This window comes from Monodon monoceros, unplaced genomic scaffold, assembly GCF_005190385.1.
Source record: "Monodon monoceros isolate NGI ecotype Baffin Bay Population unplaced genomic scaffold, NGI_Narwhal_1 Super_Scaffold_18, whole genome shotgun sequence".
In the NCBI taxonomy this organism is placed as follows: domain Eukaryota; kingdom Metazoa; phylum Chordata; class Mammalia; order Artiodactyla; family Monodontidae; genus Monodon; species Monodon monoceros.
The window spans coordinates 152,538,616-152,562,777 of NW_021703774.1; the positions used below are offsets into that span (position 1 = coordinate 152,538,616).

A 24,162-nucleotide genomic window follows, 5' to 3' on the forward strand; every position below is an offset into this window, starting at 1 on the left:
ATGTCAGGAGTGTCACCTCATTTATTCACTTCCCAGAGGGAATTCAAGAAGAATAATATAGTTGTCAAGCGACTGAGTTAATTAGATTAACAAATATTGATTGATCTCTCTACCATGATCCAGGTATGTTCTAAGCCCTTGGTTCTCAAAGTGTGATCGCCATACCAGCTGCTTTAGCATCACCTGGGAACTTGTTAGAAATGCAAATTCTTGGCCCTCACATCAGACATACTGAATCAGAAATTCTGGGAATGGGGTCCAAAAATCTGTTCTTACAAACCCTTCAGGTTATTCTGATGCATCCTCAAGTTTGAGAATGACTATTCTAGATCAGGAGCATATGGTGTTAAAGAAAAAAAAAGTGCTTGTCATCTTGAAACAACAATATACAAACACACAAAAATAAAACTTCAGGCAGAGGTAAGTGCTATCAGGGAAACCAGTACAGGGGATGGAGGGAGAATGTAAAGAGTGTGCAGGCAAGGTCCCTCTGAGGAGTATGAGCACTGGAGTCAGACTGAGCAGGGTGTGAATATCGGCTCCACCAGTTACTAGCCTTTGAAAGGTTTAGTTTCCTCATCTGCTAAAATGGAGATAGTATTACCTTACACAGTTACTCTAAAGATTAAATAAGATAATGCTTGCAAAATTCTTGTAACTGTTTCCTGTCTCAAGGTAAGCCCCCAATAAATGTTAGCCCTCCAAATATGAGGGCAGAGTGTGTAGATGTATATTTAGGAATCATCAATGTAAAAATTAATAGTAAAGTGCGTGAAAAGGTGGATAGACTGAGATGTGAGAGAAGAGGATGGAAGATGGGATCTTGTTGGTGGGAGCAGACGTGGGTTGAAAGGAGGTGAAGAAATGAAGATGAGGAGAGAGAACTTTTATCTGAACTCAGCTAAAGCTGGAAACTTGGAAGAGGAGGCCAGTGGATAGGGTGACTAACCATCTTGGTTTGCCTGGGACTGAGGACATTCCTGGGAGGTGGGACTTTCAATGCTAAAACTGGGCAAGTCCTGGGAAAACTGGAATGAGTTGGTCACCCTGTCAGTGGATAGGATCACGGCCGGTGAAGTGGGGGAGGTAAACGTGACCTTTCTTTCTTGGTGCACTCATCTCTTCCTTACAGTAATCTTGTAAATATCTTCCAGTAGCTAGACTCAACAAGAATCTGGAGGGCAAGGGAGCTCGAATAATGCAGTGGGGAGAAGTCAGCCTTGCCTGGACAGAGCAGGATAAGGAAAGAGAGAGAATGGACCTGAAGGGCCAAAAAGATAGTAACAAGGACAATGACAAGGGATTAGAACTGTCTGGGATTAGTCTGACTCCAGACCTTTTAATTTTTTTCCCGCCTTGTCCAAAGAGTATGGAAGTGGGATGAGTGTGTGTTTTCTGCATACTCGAATTAACCTTAAATAAAATAATAAAGGTTATCCAAGGATATTCTTTGGTATCTGAGCAGCCCACAAAACTTTTCTTTTTTGATGTCCAGTGGCGTAAGTGCCATGTACAAAAAGGAGCAGGTGGGACCCAGCTGCTCCAGGAAAGGAGGTCCTGGAGAAAATCCCCACGGGGATGACTTCAGGTGCCCAGGGATCTTCTGGCTCAATTCCCGCCTGGAGGGCTTACTCCTCAAAACGCGCTTGATGGGAGCTGCCGCGCTACGGTAAAGGTCAAAGGTCACCGCTCGCACGTTAAAGTCTTGCAAGGCCAGAGGGTCTGGTCGCCAGGCAGCCAGGACACCTCCAGCCTCCCCCTGCCTCAGTTGACAAGAGGAGCCGCGACCCGCCAACCTAACCCAGATTATATTCAACGGGCCGGCCGAAGGAGCTTCGATTGGTAGGACAGGATGGGGGCGCGGCCTCATGTAGAAAGCCTCCTCTGGATTGGTGCAAATCGTTGAGGGCGGAGCATCCACTCCGGCTGGGCGCGAAAGCTCGAACGGTGCTGCCTGGCAGGAGACTGCGGGAGCAGCTGCGTCCCGGTTGCGGGAAGCGGAGACCTGCTTCTTCCTGAGCGGCGCGCTGCGGAGGCCGGAGTCATGACGGGAGAAGTGGTTTCCGAGGTGAGTTTATGCACTTGCCTCTATCTGAAGCTGCGGAGGCCCGGCGCGAAGGGGTGTGGTGGGGCAGGGGTCGAGCCGGCCGAGTGGGTCGTGGAGGCTGGGAGGACTACAGCTCCCGGCGTGCACTGCGGCGGCTCGGCTTCGCGGCTCCGCGGAGATAAAACTACAGGCCCCGAGCGCTCGGGATCCCGCGGTCGATCCCGGCGCTGGGGTCCCCGCGCCTCGGTCCCCTCGGGGAGGTTGCTCCTGGTCTTTGCGGCGCGCGCAGCCTGCCGCCAGCCTCTGCTCAGCCCGCTCCTTTGGCGCGTTTCCTGCGGCGGGAGCTCTTCCTCCAACTGCGCCCCAAAAAGGAGGAAGGACCAGGCCGAACCGGGCCGCTAGGGTGAGGGGCAGCATTAACTGTAAATGGACGGCAGGAGTCTTAGAGACTTCGAAATTGGGTCTGGAAGAGGCCTCTGAGGTCATCACACAGGGTCCCGAGAGGTGAAGGTACCAGTCTCGGAGCCTTCCGGGAGGTGACTGGCTGGTCGCTGTCGGAATTGGCGTAGAAACGACATCTGTTTCCAGATCTGTGTTCTTTTCTGGGGCTGAGACTGGAGTGAGACACTGGTCTTGGGAGCAAAATTTAACGGGGCGCTTTAAGATAATTTTTAAAATTAATTTTTACTGAAGTATAGTTGAATTATAATGGGTTAATTACTGCTGTACAGCAAAGTGACTCAGTTATACATATATGTACATTCTTTTTCTTATTCTTTTCCGTTGTGTTTATCACAGGATATTGAATAGAGTTCCCTGTGCTATACAGTAGGACCTTGTGGTTCAAGATAATACTTTAATGCACTATTTTTAAAAATAAAAATTAATGCAAAAAATTCCATTATTTGATTTTGAACAAAATATCAAACTTTGAAACGAAGACAAGATCCGACCCTGTGTTTGCACTACTCTGTCTCACTCACCTCACACTCATCCTGGCCCTGGTTCAAAATAAACTTTATTTACAAAAGCAAGCAGTTGACCTCATGAGTCATAATTTGTCCGTTTGATTTTTTATTTTAATATTGCACTAAAATATCTTGATTACTGAGTGTTTTGAGACCTTCTAGCCTCACCCTGTTCCTGGCCCTGACTGTCGCTGGTTCTGCTGCAGATTGCGTAGAATACAGTGATTAAGCGTATCACCATGGGGCTTCCCTGGTGGCGCAGTGGTTGGGAATCTGCCTGCCAATGCAGGGGATACGGGTTCGAGCCCTGGTCCGGGAGGATCCCACATGCCGCGGAGCAACTAAGCCCGTGTGCCACAACTACTTAGCCTGCGCTCTAGACACCACGAGCCACAACTACTGAGCCCATGCACCACAACTGTTGAAGCCCGTGCGCCTGGAGCCTGTGCTCTGCAACGGGAGAGACCGCTGCAGTGAGAAGCCCGCGCACCGCAACAAAGAGCAGCCCCTGCTCGCTGCAACTAGAGAAAGACCGCGGGCAGCAACGAAGACCCAATGCAGCCAAAAATAAATAAATAAATCTATATTAGAAAAAGAGTATCACCATGTATTGAGCTATGTGGTTACCTGAACTCAGTTTCCGTGTCCACAAATAGTCTTACTGCTTTCCATTGTTGGGAGGGTCATCAGCATATACATCATGATTCTCAGTGATATTCCTCTGTTTGTGTTATTTTTGGTTATAATTTTAATAATAGTACTAAACATTCAAATCAATTTAATAGTTGTTTGAGAAGCCATTAGGGTGAGGCCTTGTGACCTATTACATTACAGATGTATTTTCCCCCTTATTAATAAGTTGATTCAGAGTTCTATGAACCAAGCTTGGTCACTAACTAGTCAAGTCACCCAACATACCCCCGTCTCCTTAGATTTTTCACTTGTGACTTAAAAAAAATTTTTTGGGGGGGGGCTGAATTTCAGACATAAACATCGAAAAGCTGTTATAATGAACCCATCACCTAACTTCAGCAATTATCAAATCATGCCAGTCTTGTTTCATTTATACCCCCACCCACTTCCCCCCTTACTGAATTATTGGCAGCAAATTCCACACATATTTCATCCACAGATATTTCATCATGCATCTCTAAAAGGTAAGGGCTTTCCAAAAAAGATAACTACTATATTATTACCATACCTAAAAAATTTAGAATTATTGCTTGATATTAAATAGCTAATCAGTGTTTAGATTTCTTTGACTCATACATATACTTTCAGTTTGTTTGAATTAGGATCCGAACATGGCCCCTGCATACTGCAGTCGGTGATATGTGTGTGTGTAAATATCTTTACTCTCTTTATAAGTCCCCCTCCCTCTCTTTTTTCTTGCAATTTACTGTTAAAGAAACCACAGACTTTGTCCTATAGAGTTTCCCACACCTGGATTGCCTCTCTGTGATGTTATTTATCATGTCATTTGGATACACTGAGAAACACTTCACACAGTAAAACGCAATAAGTGCTTGATTCTTTAAATTTATTTACCATAACTCAAAATAAAGAGCTGGTCCTATAATAGCCTTCAAAGGTGAACAATGAATTTTAGTTTGTTTTCTTGTCCAGTAATTCTTTTTTTTTTCTTTTATAAATTATTTTATTTATTTATTTTTGGCCACATTGGGTCTTCGTTGCTGAGCGCAGGCTTTCTCTAGTTGCTGCGAGCGTTGCAGTGCGTGGGCTTCTCATTGTGGGGTCTTCCCTTTTTGTGGAGCACGAGCTCTAGGTGTGCGGCTTCAGTAGTTGTGGCACATGGGCTAAGTAGTTGTGGCTCTCGGGCTCTAGAGTGCAGGCTCAGTAGTTGTGGCTCACGGGCTTAGTTGCTCTGTGGCATGTGGGATCTTCCTGGACCAGGGATTGAACCCGTGTCCACTGCATTGGCAGGCAGATTCTTAACCACTGCGCCACCAGGGAAGTCCTGTCCAGTAATTCTTTTTTTTTTTTGCGGTACGCGGGCCTCTCACTGTTGTGGCCTCTCCCGTTGCGGAGCACAGGCTCCAGACGCGCAGGCTCAGCGGCCATGGCTCACCGGCCCAGCCGCTCCGCGGCATGTGGGATCTTCCCGGACCGGGGCACAAACCCATGTCCCCTGCATTGGCAGGCAGACTCTCCACTGCGCCACCAGGGAAGCCCATGTCCAGTAATTCTTAATGTCACCCTTTTGTTAAACCGCTGTATTGGTTTTTCCTTATTTCAGCCTGATGATCCCATGATGATTTGTGTATCTTTATGTACTTAGAGCTTTCTGTCACCTGCTGGTTAATACAAATTATATTCTCATTTTCTAGGTTCACCTAGAAATCAATGATTCAAAACTCATTTCACAAGAAGAAGCAGATAGTCCTTCAGACAGTGGACAGGGCAGCTGTGAAATAGTTGGGCTCTTGAGTGAACAAGGTTTGTAACAGTCAGTACTTTTATTTTTAGGAATAGAATGTGGCAGCTTGGGTTGTAAGGGGACTGGATTAATTTCATTATTCTCTGATGTATTAAATTATTAATGCTTAACCTTGTTTGTTCTGTTTATTATAAAAGCAAAATAATAGTGCTTGTACCCTTTTGAAAATAACCATTTCTATTATATTATCGAATGTATAAAGTGTCTAGAAGATACCATATTGCCTGGTTGAATGCATTCATCCTATAATAAAAGGACTTTTAACACCTGCCAGAAGGATCAGAACAGCTTTACACATTGTAAATAATTACATTTCTTAGTAAGAGATATTTTTCCAGGGAAAATGGTTTTCAAAATATATTTTTAGATTTGCTTTGCTACAATCAGTTCTTAGTGTTAGTTACATAATTTCACAAGGTGATATATCACTTGGCTAATTGGATATGTTTTTGAGGAGTACAGGGACTAGGAAGAAGGCCAATGATGGTAGACTCTAAAAAAAATTGTGTTTTCTCCAGATTCAGATGAAGAGATATTTGTGAGTAAGAAATTGAAAAGCAGGAAGGTGCTACAAGAGAGTGATTCTGAACAAGAGGGCACAAATGCCTCTCCAGAGAAAACTACCTATGACGATATAGAGGAGGAAGATAAGGAGAACTTACATGCTGGAAAAAATGGGAAAGTCAGAAGGATTTACAGAACTCTGGTGAACAGTGATGAGAGTGACATCGAGGAGTCTTTGTGTCAGGAAAATCTTGAAACCCAAGTGACACCTTGCTTAGAGCTGAGTCTCCAACCTGAAAACTCTGCGGATTTTACAGTTGACAGAAAGATTTCCAAAACACCCATACATGATAAAGAAGGAATTGGAGGAAAAGCAAAAGTAAAATCAAAGCGAAGACTCAAGAAAGAGGAGAGAAAGATGGAGAAAATTAAGCAGCTGAAAAAGAAGGAAACAAAAAATGAGGTACATTTAAAAGAATAATTTGCTGTTTCTAAGGCAGGTTAATGTTTTAGAAAAAGTTGCTTTTAGGAAAAACAGTTGCTTTTAGTTCTTGAGGTTGTTTCTGCACTCAGGATATACCTTCGAGTTGATTGTCTTGCAGTGAGGTATGTGATTTCAAATCCGTTGGTCTCATTCTCCATTTTGGATATGAGAGGACACCTTCCAAATAAATGGGTTTCTGATTTTCTTTGTGAGCACGTGGAGTTATTCTTTGCTGTTCCTGATCTGATGAAAATTAACTTTCGTAGGATTTTTCATGCCTCCATCAGTCAAAAGTCTTGTTTGCTAACTGGAAAAACCATCCTCAAATTTTATAAGCTAGTTGCTTAATGAAGTATTTAATTGACTTTTCAGAAACAAATGTACTATTTATTAAGTTAATTTTGGACAATTGTGTAAAATCACAGCATGGACTTCAAAGGATGACTGTGGATTAGGAACCAGTGATAATGTTCTAGGATGCCATATACTTGTCTGTTGATGAAGCATGAGCTTTTTCTGTCCTGATGCAAATTGCTATATGGTGGTGTAAAACATTGGATTTGAAAATGATTGGATCTTGCTTTTTCTTTGTGTTACCCAGGAAGATGATGTGAAACAGCTATTTAATGACAGTGGCTGTCTACTTGTGGATAAAGACCTTTTTGAAACTGGGTTGGAGGAGGAAAATAACTCTCCATTAGAAGATGAAGAGTCATTAGAATCAATAAGGGAAGCTGTGAAAAACAAAGTAAAAAAGCACAAGGCAAGTAAAAGATGACTGCAATTAGAGCTAACCCACTGCTTCTAACCTTTGCTTTGTTTTCTGATTTACTGTTGGAACCTTAATTTTTTTTTTTAACTGAAGAAAAGCACGTGTCAATTGATTTCAGTTTTTCAGCTGTTAATTTTGGAATTATGCAGTACAAATGATAGACGTGCTACGTTGTTTGGGAACTAGTATTTTCATTGCCCTAATAAGAATGTTGAGGAAAGTAAGATACTTTATGTTTTGTAAGAAACAGGTAAAAAAGGGGTCAGAGATGTAAATTTTATAATCTGGTGGCCTCTAGGAAATGAACCTATAGGGTTTCAGGAAGGGTATCAAAGAGAAGCATCAGTCGAAGCATCGTTGTCTGGGCTTCCCTGGTGGCGCAGTGGTTGAGAGTCCGCCTGCCGATGCAGGGGACAGGGGTTCGTGCCCCGGTCTGGGAAGATCCCACATGCCGCGTAGCGGCTGGGCCTGTGAGCCATGGCCGCTGAGCCTGCGCATCCGGAGCCTGTGCTCCGCAACGGGAGAGGCCACAACACTGAGAGGCCCGTGTACTGCAAAAAAAAAAAAAAAAAAAAAAAGCATCGTGGTCCTGAGTGTTTGGAAGCATAATCATTCTTCCTGAGATTAGCTTCCTGGAAGTCATTGTCCCTCCTTAGGGAAAGATGTAATAGAGAGGTGTAAGAAATGAGGGCCCAAGCTCCATTGGAGACAACTAATGTGTTTTCTAGGCATTAGAGGATGCTGTGTGTCTAACATTTTATATTTGATAATTATTGATTTAGCATTAATGTAGCGTGATGTGATGTTGGAGTGCAAAAGCAGTCTTTGCGTAAGCAACATCCTCTTGTGTCAGTTTAATTTTTTTCCCTGTTAATCCATTTGCAATCTTCTCTTTTAGAGAAAGGAACCATCTTTGGGGAGTGAGGTCTATTCATTTGAAGAAGAAACTGAGTTATCAAAAGGCACCACGAGGAAGGTGACATAGAGCCCTATATAGTTGTCATGTTGAGCTCTTTTCCCAGGCGATTGTGGGTTTTTCGGGAGTTTTATTGTGTCTATCGTATTACCCTGATTCCTAGGATATTGCTTTGTGCATAGTAGGGACACAAATATGAATTGGACTGAATTAACTCTATGAGACTTGCAAATAAATGAGCTCCTGAAGTTTATATTGTTTTGATCTTATTAATGCTTACTGTTCCCTCTCCATCCTCTTTTCTTGGAGAGAGCAGACTTTTATGGGATGAATATCTATCAATCTTTCTGGATAATAGCATTAATGTAATCTCACTTTTTGTTTTCTTTAAGGAAAGAAAGGCAGCCAAGTTAAGTAAGGAAGCATTAAAAAAATTGCATAGTGAGACTCAGCGCCTTATTCGAGGTAAAGAAACCTGTATGGTAAACACTGAGGCAAATCACATTATTTCTTTGTAAGCTCAACTTGGATGTTGGGGACTTTCCTTTTTTTTTAACAATCTTAATATGAATGAGATTATAATAATCAAGTTTAGAATTGATCTTGATGAATGGCCATTGTTCTGAAGCCCCTGGAACATTAGTATAAACTGAGAAAATTTCCGGAACTGTAGTGGTGGTAATGAGGGAGTTTTTTAAAGGGTTGTCTATGGCCTAGCTGCATCAGGATCCCTTTTACAAACCTTTCAAATTTATAAATTCTTAGGCCCCACAGAAATTCTGATTCAGTAGGCTTGAAATGGGGTCCAAGAATCTCTATTTTTAAAAAACTTACTGGATCAATTTGATTTCACAGCTAATTTTAAAAGCCACTGGTCTTCAGGGAATTTTTTTGTAGTTGGAGCCTGCTTTTATTAAAGGCAGGTTTGTTTTCTATTTCTGGGGATGGCTTTGGCTGTTTAGTTAACTGATTGTAAAGTGACATTTCAGAATGTACAGTATATGTATTTGCTTGTTTTGTTCCATTTTCTAGAGGCTGCACTTAATCTTCCATATCATATGCCTGAGAATAAAACTGTTCATGAATTCTTCAAACGTAAACCCCGGCCCACTTGCCAGGGAAATGCCATGGCACTACTGAAGTAAGAAGCTTCTTTCCTTGTGATTATAATTTTCATAAATATTCAGTTCTGAGGCAAACAGCTGGTGTAAAGAGTTCAGATTCCTCACTTCCTTAAAATTGATTTAAACGATTCATTACGTGCTAAGGGATAAGAATGTTTCACGTTTAGGATAATTTTCAACTCCAGGTTATTTTCCCTTCTCTAGGTCATCTAAGTATCAGGCAAGCCATCACAAAGAAATCACAGACACTGAAAATACAACTGAGATAAATAGTGACCACCATAGCAAAGATTCTGAGCAGACAACAGGTGCAGGATATGAAATGGAAATTAATGCACTCCCTGCAGTTTCAAAGGAACCCCAGATCACTACTGGAGCAGATGAGTCTTGCAGTAAGAATTTGACAGGAAGTGAAGAGCTAGAAATTCCTGAGAAACAGGAGCAGAGTGATGCTAGACCTTCACCTGGGGACATCTCGGTGGCACGACAGGAATGCAGCTTCCTTGGGAATAAGGACAGTGAGGAGTATCAGGCTGGAGGGCTTGTGGCACCTGAACCTTGTGCCCTGGAGGAAGAAGAAGGCCTGAAAAAAACAGAAGAAGCAGATGAGAAGGTGGAAGAGCCCAGCCAGCAAACTAAATCAGCAGCAGTGGTGCCACCTGAAAGAGTGAGGAGGTTCACTGTGGATAGACTGAAGCAACTGGGAGTAGATGTTTTCATTCAGCCTCGGCTGGGTGCTGACAAAGATTCTTTTGTGATACTTGAAGAACCTGAAACCAACAGAGGTAATCCTTTGCATTGTGAGGAGCTTCTCTAGAGTGACTTGTTCTGGCAGCTTTCTAGTATTTGCCACTGTGGAGGACAGGGAATACAGGAGAAACAAATAATCACACATGGTCTTATTCTACAGATGTACCAGATACCAGATAGAAATCATTTAGATACATTTGGCAGGGTATTAGAATGTTCTAAACCTTGTTTAAATGGAAACCTGTTGACAGTCAATGTACAAAGCAGGGTACATTGCTGTTGTTTTATGGTATGACTTTGATAAAAGCATTATTCAGTTTTTCACAGTTAGAAATATCTTGGTTCAGCAAATTGTCTGCAAAACTGAATTTCTTTTCTTTCTTTTCATTCATTCAACAAGTATTAAACTATCCACTACATGCAAGTGGCTGTAAGGCATACTTGAGAAATCTGACGTTTATCCTACACTTAAGGTACTTACACTCTACCCGGGGAGATAAGCAGTAGGCAAATAACAGCAATACAAGGAAGTGACATCTTCTATCATGAACATGTGTCCCTGATAATTGGAAAAAGTTAAATAACATGGAGAAAAGGGAAGAGTATTCTTTGCTGAAAGAAACATTTAGAGTAAAGAATCATAGGAGTAAAGAGGAGGGATAAGTTTCTTACAATAGGTGATTAAAGAATAAGTGGATGTAATTACTTGTTCACTACCTTCCCCTTTATACTTTGAGTAGGGATCTTCTGGCTTGTTCCTTACTCTGTCCCCCGTGCTTCCACAGTGGATGACACATTGTAGGCAGCCATGTTTACTGAATGAATGAAAGAATGAATGAATGATCCTTCAAGAGAGAAATCAAGTATTACCCACATTGGGTAGACTTCCTGACTTGTTGGTAAAATTAGGTGTTGCCTCCTCTGCAATGTGATATGATAATTAAGAGCTGAGGCTCTATAGCAAGGTTGGGATCTGAATCTGGATTACACTATTCACTGTTTAAACTTGAGTCTGCTATTTGACCTCTCCAAGGCATCTTTTTTTTTTTTTTTTTTTTTTTTTTTTGCGGTACGCGGGCCTTTCACTGTTGTGGCCCCCCGTACCGCGGAGCACAGGCTCCGGACGCACAGGCTCAGCGGCCATGGCCCACAGGCCCAGCTGCTCCACAGCATGTGGGATCTTCCCGGACCAGGGCACGAACCCGTGTCGCCTGCATTGGCAGGCGGACTCCCAACCACTGCGCCACCAGGGAAGCCCCAAGGCATCTTTTTTAAAAAATGAAACAACGCTATCTGGTTCACAGGGCTTTAGTGAAGATCTGTTGAAATAATGCATACAAGTGGATAGCATAAAGAAACACTCAAATGGTGGCTGCTTTTTCTATTATCAGTGAAATTATTTACATCAAGACTCTCCTTCATTAACTAACATATGGTTGGCAGGTGCTAGGTCAGCCACAGTCTTCGTTGATTGAATGGGTGGACTTTGTGGAAGTGGAGAGAAGGACGTTCTTAGAAGGGACAGAAAGAGCTCTGTGTGGTGCATATTGGGAGGACGTGTAAGTCAGTTTGACCAGAGCAGTTGCGGGGGTGGAAGGGTTTTGTAACAACTAGCATAGCTCTATTAGCAAAGAAGCGTGGAAATAAGCTGTTGCCTAGAACAGGGAGAGAAAGTTTTGTTGTATGGGACTAGAAGTTTTCTAAACAGTCTCAGACTGGGAAACAGAAAAGGGAAGAAACCTTTTTTTTTGCATACCTACTATATTAGACACTGATAGATCTTTTTATTAGTTATCTTTCTTAATTTTCATAGCCCCAGATATTATTTTGCAAATGAAGAGCCTGAGGTTTGGAGAGGTTGGGTAATTTTTCCAACATTACACTTGGCTTTTACAGGGAACTAGCACAATGCCTGGCTCATAGTAGGCACTTATTTTTAACTCAGAATATGTTTTCCTTCAGAAATAGTATTTGACATGAATATTGGGTTTCCAGATCAGCCTGTTTCATAATATATGAAGTTAGGATCAACATTTATTCATTCATGCAATAAACTTTTATTTAGCATGGTGTTGGGTGCTGTGTATGCAAGTAAGATGTAGTCCCTTCTCACGAGGAAATTAAAGCCTAGTAGGAGTAACAGGCAGAAAAGTTGGATGTTAAGTGCTGTGCATACTTTGAGCCTAGAGAAAGAGTTCCTCACAGGGAGTCAGGGAAGCTTCTGAAAGGAGTTCATACCTGAGCTGAGTCCTGAAAGCTGAGTAGGAGATATCAAGGCAGAGAGGTGAGGGAGGGCTTTCTTGGTGGAGGGGACAGAGCTACAAAAGACACAAAGACAAGAGAAAGCTCTGGTTAGCTGAAGTGAAGATTGCGAGGAGGTTGGTGACTAGAGGCCAGATCATGCAGGGCTTTTAGGTGGAGACATGAGCTGGAGCAGAGACTTTTCACTTAGGAGATGAAAGGTGTTGGGAAAAGACGGTGGAGGGAGACGAGCTTGAACAGGGGTTCTATAGTGAGGAGGGTGGTGGTTGAGTCACGTAGTAAAGGGCAAGGAAAAGGGGTGCTCCAGTGGGTTGGCGGATGAAGAGTTTTGAGGGACCTGGCTTTCTCCAGAAGAATGAAGGCAACTCCTGCCTCACTCTTATTTAAGGTCCTGAGTAATTTCCTCCCCTTCCACTTCTTTTATTCTCTTGGCACCAGTGATGAGCTGCCTATTTCTGTTCCCTTTCCACTGCCACTACCTGTTGCTTCCAACTTACTAAAATAATATTAAATGGGATGCAGACTTACAGCTTCTCTCCCTGCTCTTTGGTTTGCAATGTAAACATGCCATCCTTTGGGATTGGATTTTTTCTATTAATAAATAATGTTAGGGACTCAGAATAAAAAGGTTTCTTTCCAGTTCTTCTCTTTTTCTACTAAGATGCTCTAGGGAGGGAAAACCCACATCTACATGCTAAGCACAAAACTACTAAAGTACGATTTGAGCGCATTTTAGAAAAAGAGCCAAACTTGGAGTATCTTGGACATTTTATCATGGAAGAGAACGCACGGCATGTGAAAATAGCCAGCATCCCTCAACCCCAAAGGAACTTTTCTTCCTCTCCTTTCCTTTCTGTCAGCTCTTTTACACCAGATCCCACTATGGTATGACTGACTTGTTAAACAGAGTGAGAGAGGTAACAGCTAGCTGAGGGAGAAAGGAAAGAAAGTTCTGAGCAATAGCAGTGGGGAAGGAGGGAAAGGCCCTGTTGCTATTAGACCACTGAACTCATACTACGTGTGTGTGTGTGTGTGTGTGTGTATTCATATTCCCGTTTATATACAAGTAGGCCATGTGGTACAGGGACCACTTCTAACTGGGATTTCCTTTCTGATTGTACTGATATCTTTAAAATTTTGACGAAGAAACTTTTCCAGTCCTGCCGCTGACTTACATCACTCATTGCATTGATTGTTATTTTCTTTTTCCATTTTTTAAATTGATCTTACTCGTATTTAGTGAGATTGCTAATAAGCAGTGAAATGTTCAAAGAAGGGAATTTTTTAAAAGGAGACTGAAACCCATGAGAAATTAAGCCCTTGAATAATTGAGGAGTATGGTATTTTTTCTACCAGCTTAATACTTTTTTAAAAAGAAGTGCACATACTTATTTTTTTAACATCTTTATTGGAGTGTACTTGCTCTACAGTGGTGTGTTAGTTTCTGCTTTATAACAAAATGATTAGTTTCTGCTTTATAACAAAGTGAATCAGCTATACATATACATATATCCCCATATCTCCTCCCTCTTGTGTCTCCCTCCCACCCTCCCTATCCCACCCCTCTAGGTGGTCACAAAGCACCGAGCTGATCTCCCTGAGGAATTGCACATATTTAGAAACTTCATTGTAAATTTCTACCCTAAAATGAGTTTTGAAGTATATTGAGGAAGTTGCAGCAGTCCATTAGTTTGGGTTAAGTTAAATGAATTGGACACAGGTGTTGGTAGCAAAGGAGATTTTGGTATTTCTCTGTGTGTGTTTTTTTCCCTACAAGTTTGTTGAACTTGAAAAACACAGCTTGTAATTCTTAACTGGAATCTTAAAGGCAAACTGACATACTGGTTGGCGTTTGGTTTAGAACTGGAAGCCTTGAAGCAGCGTTTCTGGAAGCATGCTAATCCAGCAGCCAAACCCAGGGCTGCTCAGAAGGTGAATGTGAACATCATAGTGAAAGATGTGGGCCCTGATGGAAAGGAAGAGCTCAAGGCAGATACGGTACCTGTGACTTTGGCAGCTGAGAAGCTGGATGGAGCAAGCCACACAAAACCAGGTATTTGCGTTCATGGGGGTTTCTTTGTTTATTTTTTTGGCTGGGGGCAGGGGTGGGTGCCTGGCTGTTTGTACTCTGGCAGGTCTTTATGGCTACTGAAGACCCTATAGTGAGACGTTATAGAATCTTTTTCCTTGGAGACTTTAGAGATGGGACAGCAGTACCTCTAGCATGATTCATGTGTGTAGCATTACCTAGTTGTGTGGGGTGGGTAGGAGGAATTATTTCTTAAACTAGCCTTTGTCTTATTGTTTAAAACAATATATCCATTGTAGAAAATACATGGAATAAACAAAAAACTTCTACAGTTCTCTATCAGAGACATCTTCTGTAATCATGTTTTATATCCTTTTAAACTTTTTGCATGTATTTTTTAAACAGACAGTACATGTCTGCTTAAAAAATAAAACAGTAATGCAATCATACTGTGCATTCTGCTTTGTAATCTGTATTAGGGACAGGTCTGTTGTTTCCACTCCCACTTTGAAAATACGAGTAATATATCACATAGAAAAAAATTAAAACACTGAGGAAAAGGTATAAAATGAAAAATTAGTCTTCCCAAAGGCAACTTAACAATTTCTTGTGTGTTCTGGGAAAATTCATATATGCATATGCCATTGTGTGTGTGTGTGTGTGTGTGAGGGTGAGAGTGAGAGAGAGAAAGAGAGAGAGACATTGAACACTTATACTCTCTGCCAGGCACTGCTCTAGGTGCTTTACAGCAAATAACATTAGTGTCCTTATTTTATATGTGAAGAAACTGATATACAAAGCATTTAAACAACTTGCTCAAATTTATATAACTAGTAAGTAGTAGAACTAGCAGCCTAATCCAGACCGCCTAACTCAAGAGTTCACATATCAAGATACACATATTGCTTTGGGGGCTTTTTTTTTTTTTTTTTAACAGCTGTGTGATATTCCATTGTGCAAGTATAACATGATTTGTTTAACCATACTCCTATTAATGGACATTGTGTTTGTTTCAGTTTTGGTATTTCATACAATATTGCGTCCTAGTATCAGATATATGTTAGTAAATTTTGATGCAAAATTCCTTGCAGTGGAATCAGTGAGTCAAAAAAAAAATATATATATATATATATATATATGTATCATCCCATTGTCCTTCAGAATAGTTGCACCGATTTACACTCTGAATCACGGTGTATAAAAGTTCCTGTTAAAAAAAAAAAAGAGTTCCTGTTTCTTCCAGTTAATAACAGATATTATCAAGCCTTCAAATTTTTGCCAAATATATAAAAAATGGTATCTCATTATTTTGATTTGTATTTCTAATGAGAAGTGATGTTGAGCATTATTTTTAAAAATAATTTTTAATTTTATTTTTGGCTGCATTGGGTCTTTGTTGCTGTGCTCGGTCTTTCTCTAGTTGCGGCAAGCGGGGGCTACTCTTCATTGCGGTGCATGGGCTTCTCATTGCGGTGGCTTCTCTTGTTGCGGAGCACGGGCTCTAGGTGCGCGGGCTTCAGTAGTCGTGGCCCGCAGGCTCAGTAGCTGTGGCTCATGGGCTTAGTTGCTCCACGGCATGTGGGATCTTCCTGGACCAGGGCTCGAACCTGTGTCCTCTGCATTGGCAGGTGGATTCTTAACCACTGTGCCACCAGGGAAGCCCTTAAGCATTATTTTTAATTTTATTTACAATATATGTTCATTTTTCTGTGAACTACCAGTTCATATCGTTTGCCCATTTTACTCTTGAGTTGTTTCTCTTTTTCTTTAATGTGGATAAACTTATCAATATTTTCCTTCATGGCTTCTGAACCATAGACTTTTGAAGGCCCACTCCCCCCCACCCATCTTTTTTTTTTTTACCCTTTTAAATAATAATTTTATAATCTCTGTAATATATTATCCCAGGGTGTAGAGCATAATTATGGAAGTTATCTCCTACACTCAATTCATGATATTCTCTATTTGTTAAGATAACAAAAGCCTAGACTCCTAAGGTCTCTGATTTTCCTTTGGGGATGTGTCTAGAACACCTCTGGAGTTGCCTAAAGTGGACACTTGTGTTGTTGTAGTGTGTAGTAGGTCATTACGTCTGAAGCATCTCTTCATATTTCTGTTCAGGGGAAAAGCTTCAGGTGCTGAAAGCTAAGCTGCAAGAAGCAATGAAACTCCGAAGGTCTGAGGAGCGCCAAAAGCGCCAAGCATTACTTAAGTTAGATAATGAAGATGGATTTGAAGAAGAGGAGGAGGAGGAGGAAGAAATGACGGATCAGTCCGAGGAAGATGGAGAAGAGGAGGGAGAGGAAGCTTTGGAGGAAGAAGAGGCAAAAGAGGAGGAAGAGGAGGAAGAAGGCAATCAGGAGGTTTCTGGCAATTATGTGATTTTGTTACTAGATCATGATGAATAAGGAAGAGAGAAAATCAGATTTGAGTAAGAATATAATGAGCATGTTCAATTGTATAAGAGATTTCAGGGGCAGAGATAAATGTAGCTCCCATGTACTTAAATATTAGTGCTTTCAGTCCTTTCAGCACCAGGGAACACCTGCAGTTCACAGAGCCATAGCCTTGGCTTCTACCTGTTGGTTTACATATTGCACTATCATGCTAATATCGAAATGGTTTTGTATTAATAGAAATTTTATCTTTGTTGTTCATTTAGGTTTCTCTATTCAGAATAAAAAGCACTTTTAACCTTGGCCAGGTTGAGTTCTGGAATAAATTCTCAGACAGCCCGAGACCTTCCTGAGTTAATTTTATTCTTTGTTGAGGAAGGTATTTGTAGAAGGGCCTCTTGCCCTTTTTCTATAGTATTGTTTTCCACCTAGAGAAGACACATGATAATAGGACTTTTGGTATTAGAAAAAAGATCATCCTTGTTTGAACACTGGAGTCATTTAAAAGAACTGGTTAATGTTTAACCCTGGGTAAAGGAAGAGGAAAGCCGTGGCTGAACTGGGCAGGATGTCATAGTTTGTGGTTGGTTGGACGTCAGTAGTTGTCCTGCAGTCTCAGGCTAATCATGTAACCTCTCATTGACTCAATAAAATGATAATCCGGTTCTTTCAAGATCTTGTGGCAGTTTTGGGAGGGTAAAGGTGAAGTAACGTAAGTATAAAAGAGCTTTAGAAGTGTCAGCGTAAATTGTGTTAACGATAATGGTTAGACCGAGCTTCCTTCAGGTTTACCTTTTCAGATTTAAGATGTGACTTGTAACTAAGCAGCCATATTTCAGGCTGACAGTGTTTGCTTTTAAATTTTTTGACTTGTATTATTCTGTTTTGGGGTTGTGTGATTGGTAAAGATTGCAGAATTCCTCCTCGGTAGTGAAGAAATAGAAACCAAAGATGAGAAAGAAATGGATAAAGAAAACAATGATGGCAATGGTGAAATTGGCAAGTCAGTTGGCCTTCTCTCTGTCCCCAAGCCTCTCTTGTCAGATTCTACCTTCCTTCTATTTAAGGACAACTCTTCCAAGATGGGGTAAGTAATTCTCTCTAAGGAAAGATAAGATTCCCTGGTATTTGCCCCTTTAGTAAGAAGCAGAAACAGATACTCAAACAATTTACCTTCTTATTTTGTAGTTACTCTGCTAGTGAAGAAAAATCAGAAATAGATGAAAACTCAGGCAAAAGACCTAGCAAACTAGGTAAGTAGTGACTCTTTCGCAGAACGTGACTTTTCTCTGATCCTCCAGCTTTGACGCTTAAGGACTACAATTCCTTAAGGTTCCATTTTTTGGAACCCTAGTGCACTTTTCCCAGTCTTACCTGTGGCAATGACAGGAATTTATGAATTAGAATATTTTTCTTGGTCCAGTTTTTGAAAACTTACCTGCAGTTTCCACGAGCATGTAATAGGTCCTTAGTGAGTATGTGCTGATTGAACGAAACATGAAACATTTCTATCATATGTAGATCAAAGGAAGATGTGTAAGTGATTGGATAATGGAAAGAGTAATCATAGGCATTAGGCAGAAAGACAGGAACTTTCAGGTGTCACTTAGCTCACAGTGATAAACCCTGATTATATAATGTTATCTTAGTACCATAATTGACCTTTTTTTAAAAAAAATTTATTTATTTTCTTTCTTTATTTTTGGCTGCGTTGGGTCTTCGTTGCTGTGCGCAGGCTTTCTCTAGTTGCGGGGAACGGGGGCTACTCATCATTACAGTGCACGGCTCTCATTACGGTGGCTTCTCTTGCGGAGCACAGGCTCTAGACACGCGGGCTTCCGTAGTTGTGGCATGCAGGCTCAGTAGTTGTGGCTCGTGGGCTCTAGAGCATAGGCTCAGTAGTTGTGGCAGACAGGCTTAGTTGCTCCGCGGCATGTGGGATCTTCCCGGACCAGGGCTCGAACCCGTGTCCCCTGCATTGGCAGGCAGATTATTAACCACTGCGCCCCTGTAATTGACCTTTAATGTAACGTTTTGGAACATGTAACTTGAGAGGTTTGCCAATGGGTCTTACCTGACAGTTTCATTCTCAACTCTTTTTCCTAAACAAATCTAACTTATTTCTGGAATCATGCACTTAAAAGTTATTTTTCTTTAGATGAAGATGATTCGTGCTCATTACTGACAAAGGAGAGCAGCCACAATAGCAGCTTTGAGCTGATAGGCTCCACAATTCCATCCTATCAGCCTTGCAACAGACAAACAGGCCGTGGGACCAGTCTTTTTCCTACGGCAGGAGGATTCAGATCTCCTTCTCCTGGACTATTTCGAGCCAGTTTGGTCAGCTCAGCTTCTAAGGTAAGATGGCAGTAGTTTTCTAATCTCCTTCCGCTTTTGCTTCCCACATTGCTAAATAAAGTGTGTCCAAGCCAACAACTCCCACCACATTGTGTATGTTTAGTTTAAAAAATCCACCCCTTTGTGTATTTTTATATATATATAAATTTATTTTATTTATGTATTTTTGGCTGCGTTGGGTCTTTGTTGCTGCACGCGGGCTTTCTCTAGTTTCGGGGAACGGGGGCTACTCTTTGTTGCGTTGCGCGGGCTTCTCGTTGCTGTAGCTTCTCTTGTTGCGGAGCATGGGCTCTAGGTGCGCGAGCTTCAGTAGTTGTGGCTCACGGGCTTAGTTGCTCCGCGGCCTGTGGGATCTGCCCAGACCAGGGCTCGAACCCGTGTCCCCTGCATTGGCAGGCGGATTCTTAACCACTGCACCACCAGGGAAGTCCCCCCGCTTTGTGTATTAAAAAAAGCCTCATCCAAGGTTCTTACTTTCTTGAAAATATTTTTCTTTATGCTCCTCTTGGCTATGCATTGTCCTCCTCAACTGCAATTGCCTGAGAGTAGATTAAATTTTACAAATAGCAACTTCTGTTGTTGTCATGACAGTGAATGACATTTGTAAAATGTTTTGTTTTTGTTTGGTTTTGTTTTGGTGCCAGAGTTCAGGAAAGCTGTCTGAGCCTTCACTTCCCATAGAGGATTCCCAGGATCTGTATAACGCCTCCCCAGAGCCTAAGACACTTTTCCTAGGAGCAGGAGACTTCCAGTTCTGTTTAGAAGATGACACTCAGAGCCAACTGTTGGATGCAGATGGGTAGGTGGTTTTATGTTTCTGTGGGTGGATGGTGCTGGGTACTGCTTAATTTTGTTTAAAAATAAAGTGAGCTTCTGTCGCTCCATCTGTGCTTTCTCTTCTGAGAAAGAGAGGTGTACAGACCATTAGTATTACATTCCACACGTTTGAACAAAGTCTGTCTAGAAAATTAAAAGTAAATAGAATTGGGCTTCCCTGGTGGCGCAGTGGTTAAGAATCCGCCTGCCAATACAGGGGACACGGGTTCGAGCCCTGGTCTGGGAAGATCCCACATGCCATGGAGCAACTAAGCCCATGCGCCACAACTACTGAGCCTGCGCTCTAGATCCCGCGAGCCACAACTACTGAAGCCCGGGCGCCTAGAGCCCGTGCTCTGCAACAAGAGAAGCCACCACAATAAGAAGCCCACGCACCACAATGAAGAGTAGCCCCTGCTCGCCGCAACGAGAGAAAGCCTGCGCACAGCAATGAAGACCCAACGCAGCCAAAAATAAATAAATAAATAAATACATTTATTTAAAAAAAAAAAAGAAAAAGTAAATAGCCTTGCTGGCATTCTGATCCTTCAATTTCTGCATTGTATGACATGCATAGCTCTTATAAGGTCATCAGATTTCTCTGCATCCATCCTACTATGTTAGGATTGTTGGGTAGGATTGAGAATTGACACTTTTTGTGGCACATTACATGGCCATAACACCAAGCCCTACTCTAGCACCATTTGAAGCCAAAAATTATTCTTTACCCTTCACCTTTTTTTTTAGAATTGGCTTTTTTTTAAAAATTTATTTATTTATCTTTTTAATTTTGGCTGCATTGGGTCTTTGTTGCTGTGCATGGGCTTTCTCTAGTTGTGGCAAGTGGGGGCTACTCTTCGTTGTGGTGGCTTCTCTTGTTGTGGAGCATGAGCTCTAGGTGTGCGGGCTTCAGTAGTTGTGCCACGTGGCCTCAGTAGTTGTGGCTTGCGGGCTCAGTAGTTGTGGCTTGTGGGCTCTAGAGCGCAGGCTCAGTAGTTGTGGCTTAGTTGCTCTGCAGCACGTGGGATCTTTCTGGACCAGGGCATAAACCTGTGTCCCCTGCATTGGCAGGCAGGTTCTTAACCACTGCACCACTAGGGAAGTCCCATGCCCTTTACCTTTCGAATAGGTTTTATTCTTTCATAAAATCCCCCCTCCCTCTTTAGATTGTCACAGGCTAAAGTGTGACACTCTTGTCTTCTGGTTCAGGATTCAGCTTCTAACTTCGGTATTGGAGATGAGTTCGGGCTTTTCACCCACCACTTTGTTTTTTTCCTGGAGAATTTCTTACGCTCTTCATTGGGCTTGTAGGTTCTTAAATGTTAGAAACCACAGGAATCAGTACCAAGCTTTGAAGCCTCGATTGCCGTTGGCCAGTATGGATGAGAACGCCATGGATGCCAACATGGATGAGCTGTTGGATTTGTGTACGGGAAAGTTCACATCTCAGGCTGAAAAACCTCTGTCCAGGAAGAGCGACAAGAAAGAGAACATGGAGGAACTTCTGGATCTGTGTTCAGGAAAATTTACTTCTCAGGGTAATTATCCAACAGAGCATCAGGCTCACCACAGCCAAATATCTTAAGTCAGTGTCCTTGAAAAGAAGCCCCTTACTGTCAGGTGAGAAGTTCACAGAAAACAGAGCTGTGGTGGATTCTTGAGCATAGGTTGCATGCACTGCTTAGCTCCTGACATTCAGAGCTCTTACTTTCTTAGAGTGGTGAAGTATCAACTTCAAACTGCTTTAGCTTTGGCCATATGACTTGTCATTTATGGCTAATATGTGTGCAAACCTTAGAGCAGTGTCTGCTGCATAGAATATTCCATATAAATGCTAACTTATTACTTCCACCTGCACACCCCTTTCTCCCCCTCACACCTCTGCTAGAACGTAAGCTGTTTGGGAGCTGCGATCTTTGTTTTGTTTGCTGCTGTCTTCCTGGCGCCTGGCACATAGTAAGCACTAAATAAGGATTTGTTGAATGAATGAATGAATGGGGAGCTCTTTTTGGCAAGCCTACCTTAGAACTGTGTTGAGCCGGCATGTCTTCAGATGGCTGGGGAGAGAGGATAAAGCTGTCATTTCTTGGTGACAAATCTTTTTCTTCATTGTGATATAGATGTCTCTACTCTGGCTCCATCAGAGTTAAATAAGCAGGAGAAGGAGAACAGTCTGGGTGATCCAATGGAAGAAGCACTTGCTCTTTGCTCAGGCTCTTTCCCAACAGACAGGTGAGTCTCAGTGATTGGAGGGAACTTGGCAAGTCCGGTGTTCTGACAAAATACTGGGGTAGGTTCTCTGGGCTCAGGAATAAATGGTCATCTTAGGGGCTTCATATCCTGTCTGAGAGTCTTGCAGTCTGTTTGAGTCTCATATTTGCATAGTAAGGAAATTATAATGCTTTCATTTAGTTGGTGGGGAGCAGGGTTAAAAAAGGCAAGAAAAAGCACATGAAAGTTCTCAATGTCACTAATAATTAAGAAAATGCAGAGGCTTCCCTGGTGGCGCAGTGGTTGAGAATCCACCTGCCAATGCAGGGGACATGGGTTCAAGCCCTGGTCTGGGAAGATCCCTCATACTGTGGAGCAACTAAGCCCATGCGCCACAACTACTGAGCCTGTGCTCTAGAGCCTGTGAGCCACAACTACTGAGCCTGCGTACTCTAACTACTGAAGCCCACGCGCCTAGAGCCCGTGCTCTGCAATGAGAAGCCACCGCAATGAGAAGCCCGCACACTGCAACGAAGAGTAGCCCCTGCTCGTCGCAACTATAGAAAGCCCGTGCGCAGCAGCGAAGACCCAACACAGCCAAAAATAAAAATAAATAAAATAAATAAATTTATTTTAAAAAGAAAAGAAAAGAAAATGCAAATCAAAACCATAATAAGATACTACCTCACACCCAGCAGTTATTCCACTTTTGGCTATATACACAAAAGAAGCGAGAACAGCATCTGTAATAGATATTTGTACACCCATGTTCATAGCATTATTTGTAATAGTCAAAAGGTGGAAGCATCCCAAGTGGATACATACACAGTGGAATAATATTCAGCATTTAAAAAGGAAGGAAATTCTGATACATGCTACAGCATGGATGAACTGTGAGGAGATTATGCTAAGTGAAGTAAGCTAGTCACAAAAAGACAAATACTGTATGATTCCACTCACATGAGGTACTTAGAGTAGTCAAATTTGTAGACACAAAGTAGAAGGGTGGTTGCTAGGGATTGTGGGGAGGGAAGAATGGGGAGTTGCTGTTGAAAGGGTATAGAGTTTTAGTTTTGTAAGATGAAGAGTTCTGGAGGTTGGTTGCATAACAATGTGAATGTACTTAGCACTAATGAACTGTACACTTAAAATGGTTAAGATAGTAAACTATGTTGTGTGTATTTTATCACAATTTAAAAAATTTTTTTAAAGGCAAGATATCTCGTTTCCTGTTTCTTGAAGAGATTGTTGGTGCTATAAAATATTTTCATTTCCTAAGTTGGCTGACTGCTTGTAGTTTGCTTTCAGCTCGTTTATTGATTTGTTGATTTGCATTTTAGGGAAGAAGAAGGTGAAGAGGAGGAATTTGGAGACTTTCAGCTTGTCCCAAACGGTAATGAGTTTGATAGTGATGAGGTGAGTTCGAAGGGGACAGAGTAATCGTAACCGAACTCCATGTATTGCTGCTGTGTTTGCTTGTTTTGTAGTTTGAGTTCTTGAGAATTCTGTTTGGCATGTTATCAGAAGCAATTTCCTAGAATCAAATGTTTGGGCAGAAGTTTATAAATTCCTGTCTTAGTTGAGGACACATTTTATTCTGTGTAACTTTGCATGTGATACTATATGATTTTGCAGGATGAACACAGTGACTCTGACAATGAAGACCCGGCACTAGAAGACCATGAAGATAATGATGAGGAAGACCTCCTGCAGCAATCCGAGAAGTTGAAAAGGCAAATGTAGGTGTTACGTCCCTTCCTTCAGTTGCAAGAAAGTTCTCCTGACAGTTGAATTGTAGCTTGCTACATTTGCTGGTTCTATTTTTGCTTTTTGTGGTTAACACAGATTAAATAAAAGCCATTTACGTGATACCTCTTGAGTATTCAAAGATGGTCACGTCCTCCTCAAGTGATTCCTATACTAAACATCCCTAGTTCTTCAGCTGTTTCTCACGTGACATTGCTTCCAGACTCTTCACGTGTATAGAAACTCTCTTTATCTTCAGGTGTGGTCTGACTACCGCTCTATATAGTGGTACAACCACATCCCTTGTTCTGGTTGCATACT

General features: G+C 41.9%; 1 protein-coding gene across 1 annotated transcript in view; it reads left to right on the plus strand.

The window, feature by feature from the left end:
* The first annotated feature begins 1,974 nt into the window (after positions 1–1,974).
* Positions 1,975–24,162, plus strand: part of CLSPN (claspin) — a 28,574-nt gene continuing 6,386 nt past the window's right edge. The window contains exons 1-18 of the mRNA XM_029229063.1: positions 1,975–2,068; positions 5,364–5,472; positions 5,992–6,440; positions 7,063–7,224; positions 8,132–8,209; positions 8,542–8,614; positions 9,182–9,290; positions 9,478–10,058; positions 14,147–14,338; positions 16,436–16,677; positions 17,619–17,797; positions 17,899–17,963; positions 18,869–19,068; positions 19,713–19,867; positions 21,196–21,422; positions 22,005–22,116; positions 23,436–23,511; positions 23,731–23,834. Of these exons, the coding sequence (XP_029084896.1) occupies positions 2,045–2,068; positions 5,364–5,472; positions 5,992–6,440; positions 7,063–7,224; positions 8,132–8,209; positions 8,542–8,614; positions 9,182–9,290; positions 9,478–10,058; positions 14,147–14,338; positions 16,436–16,677; positions 17,619–17,797; positions 17,899–17,963; positions 18,869–19,068; positions 19,713–19,867; positions 21,196–21,422; positions 22,005–22,116; positions 23,436–23,511; positions 23,731–23,834 (3,137 nt within the window). The 5' untranslated portion in view covers positions 1,975–2,044. The remainder of the gene's footprint in view (positions 2,069–5,363; positions 5,473–5,991; positions 6,441–7,062; positions 7,225–8,131; positions 8,210–8,541; positions 8,615–9,181; positions 9,291–9,477; positions 10,059–14,146; positions 14,339–16,435; positions 16,678–17,618; positions 17,798–17,898; positions 17,964–18,868; positions 19,069–19,712; positions 19,868–21,195; positions 21,423–22,004; positions 22,117–23,435; positions 23,512–23,730; positions 23,835–24,162) is intronic.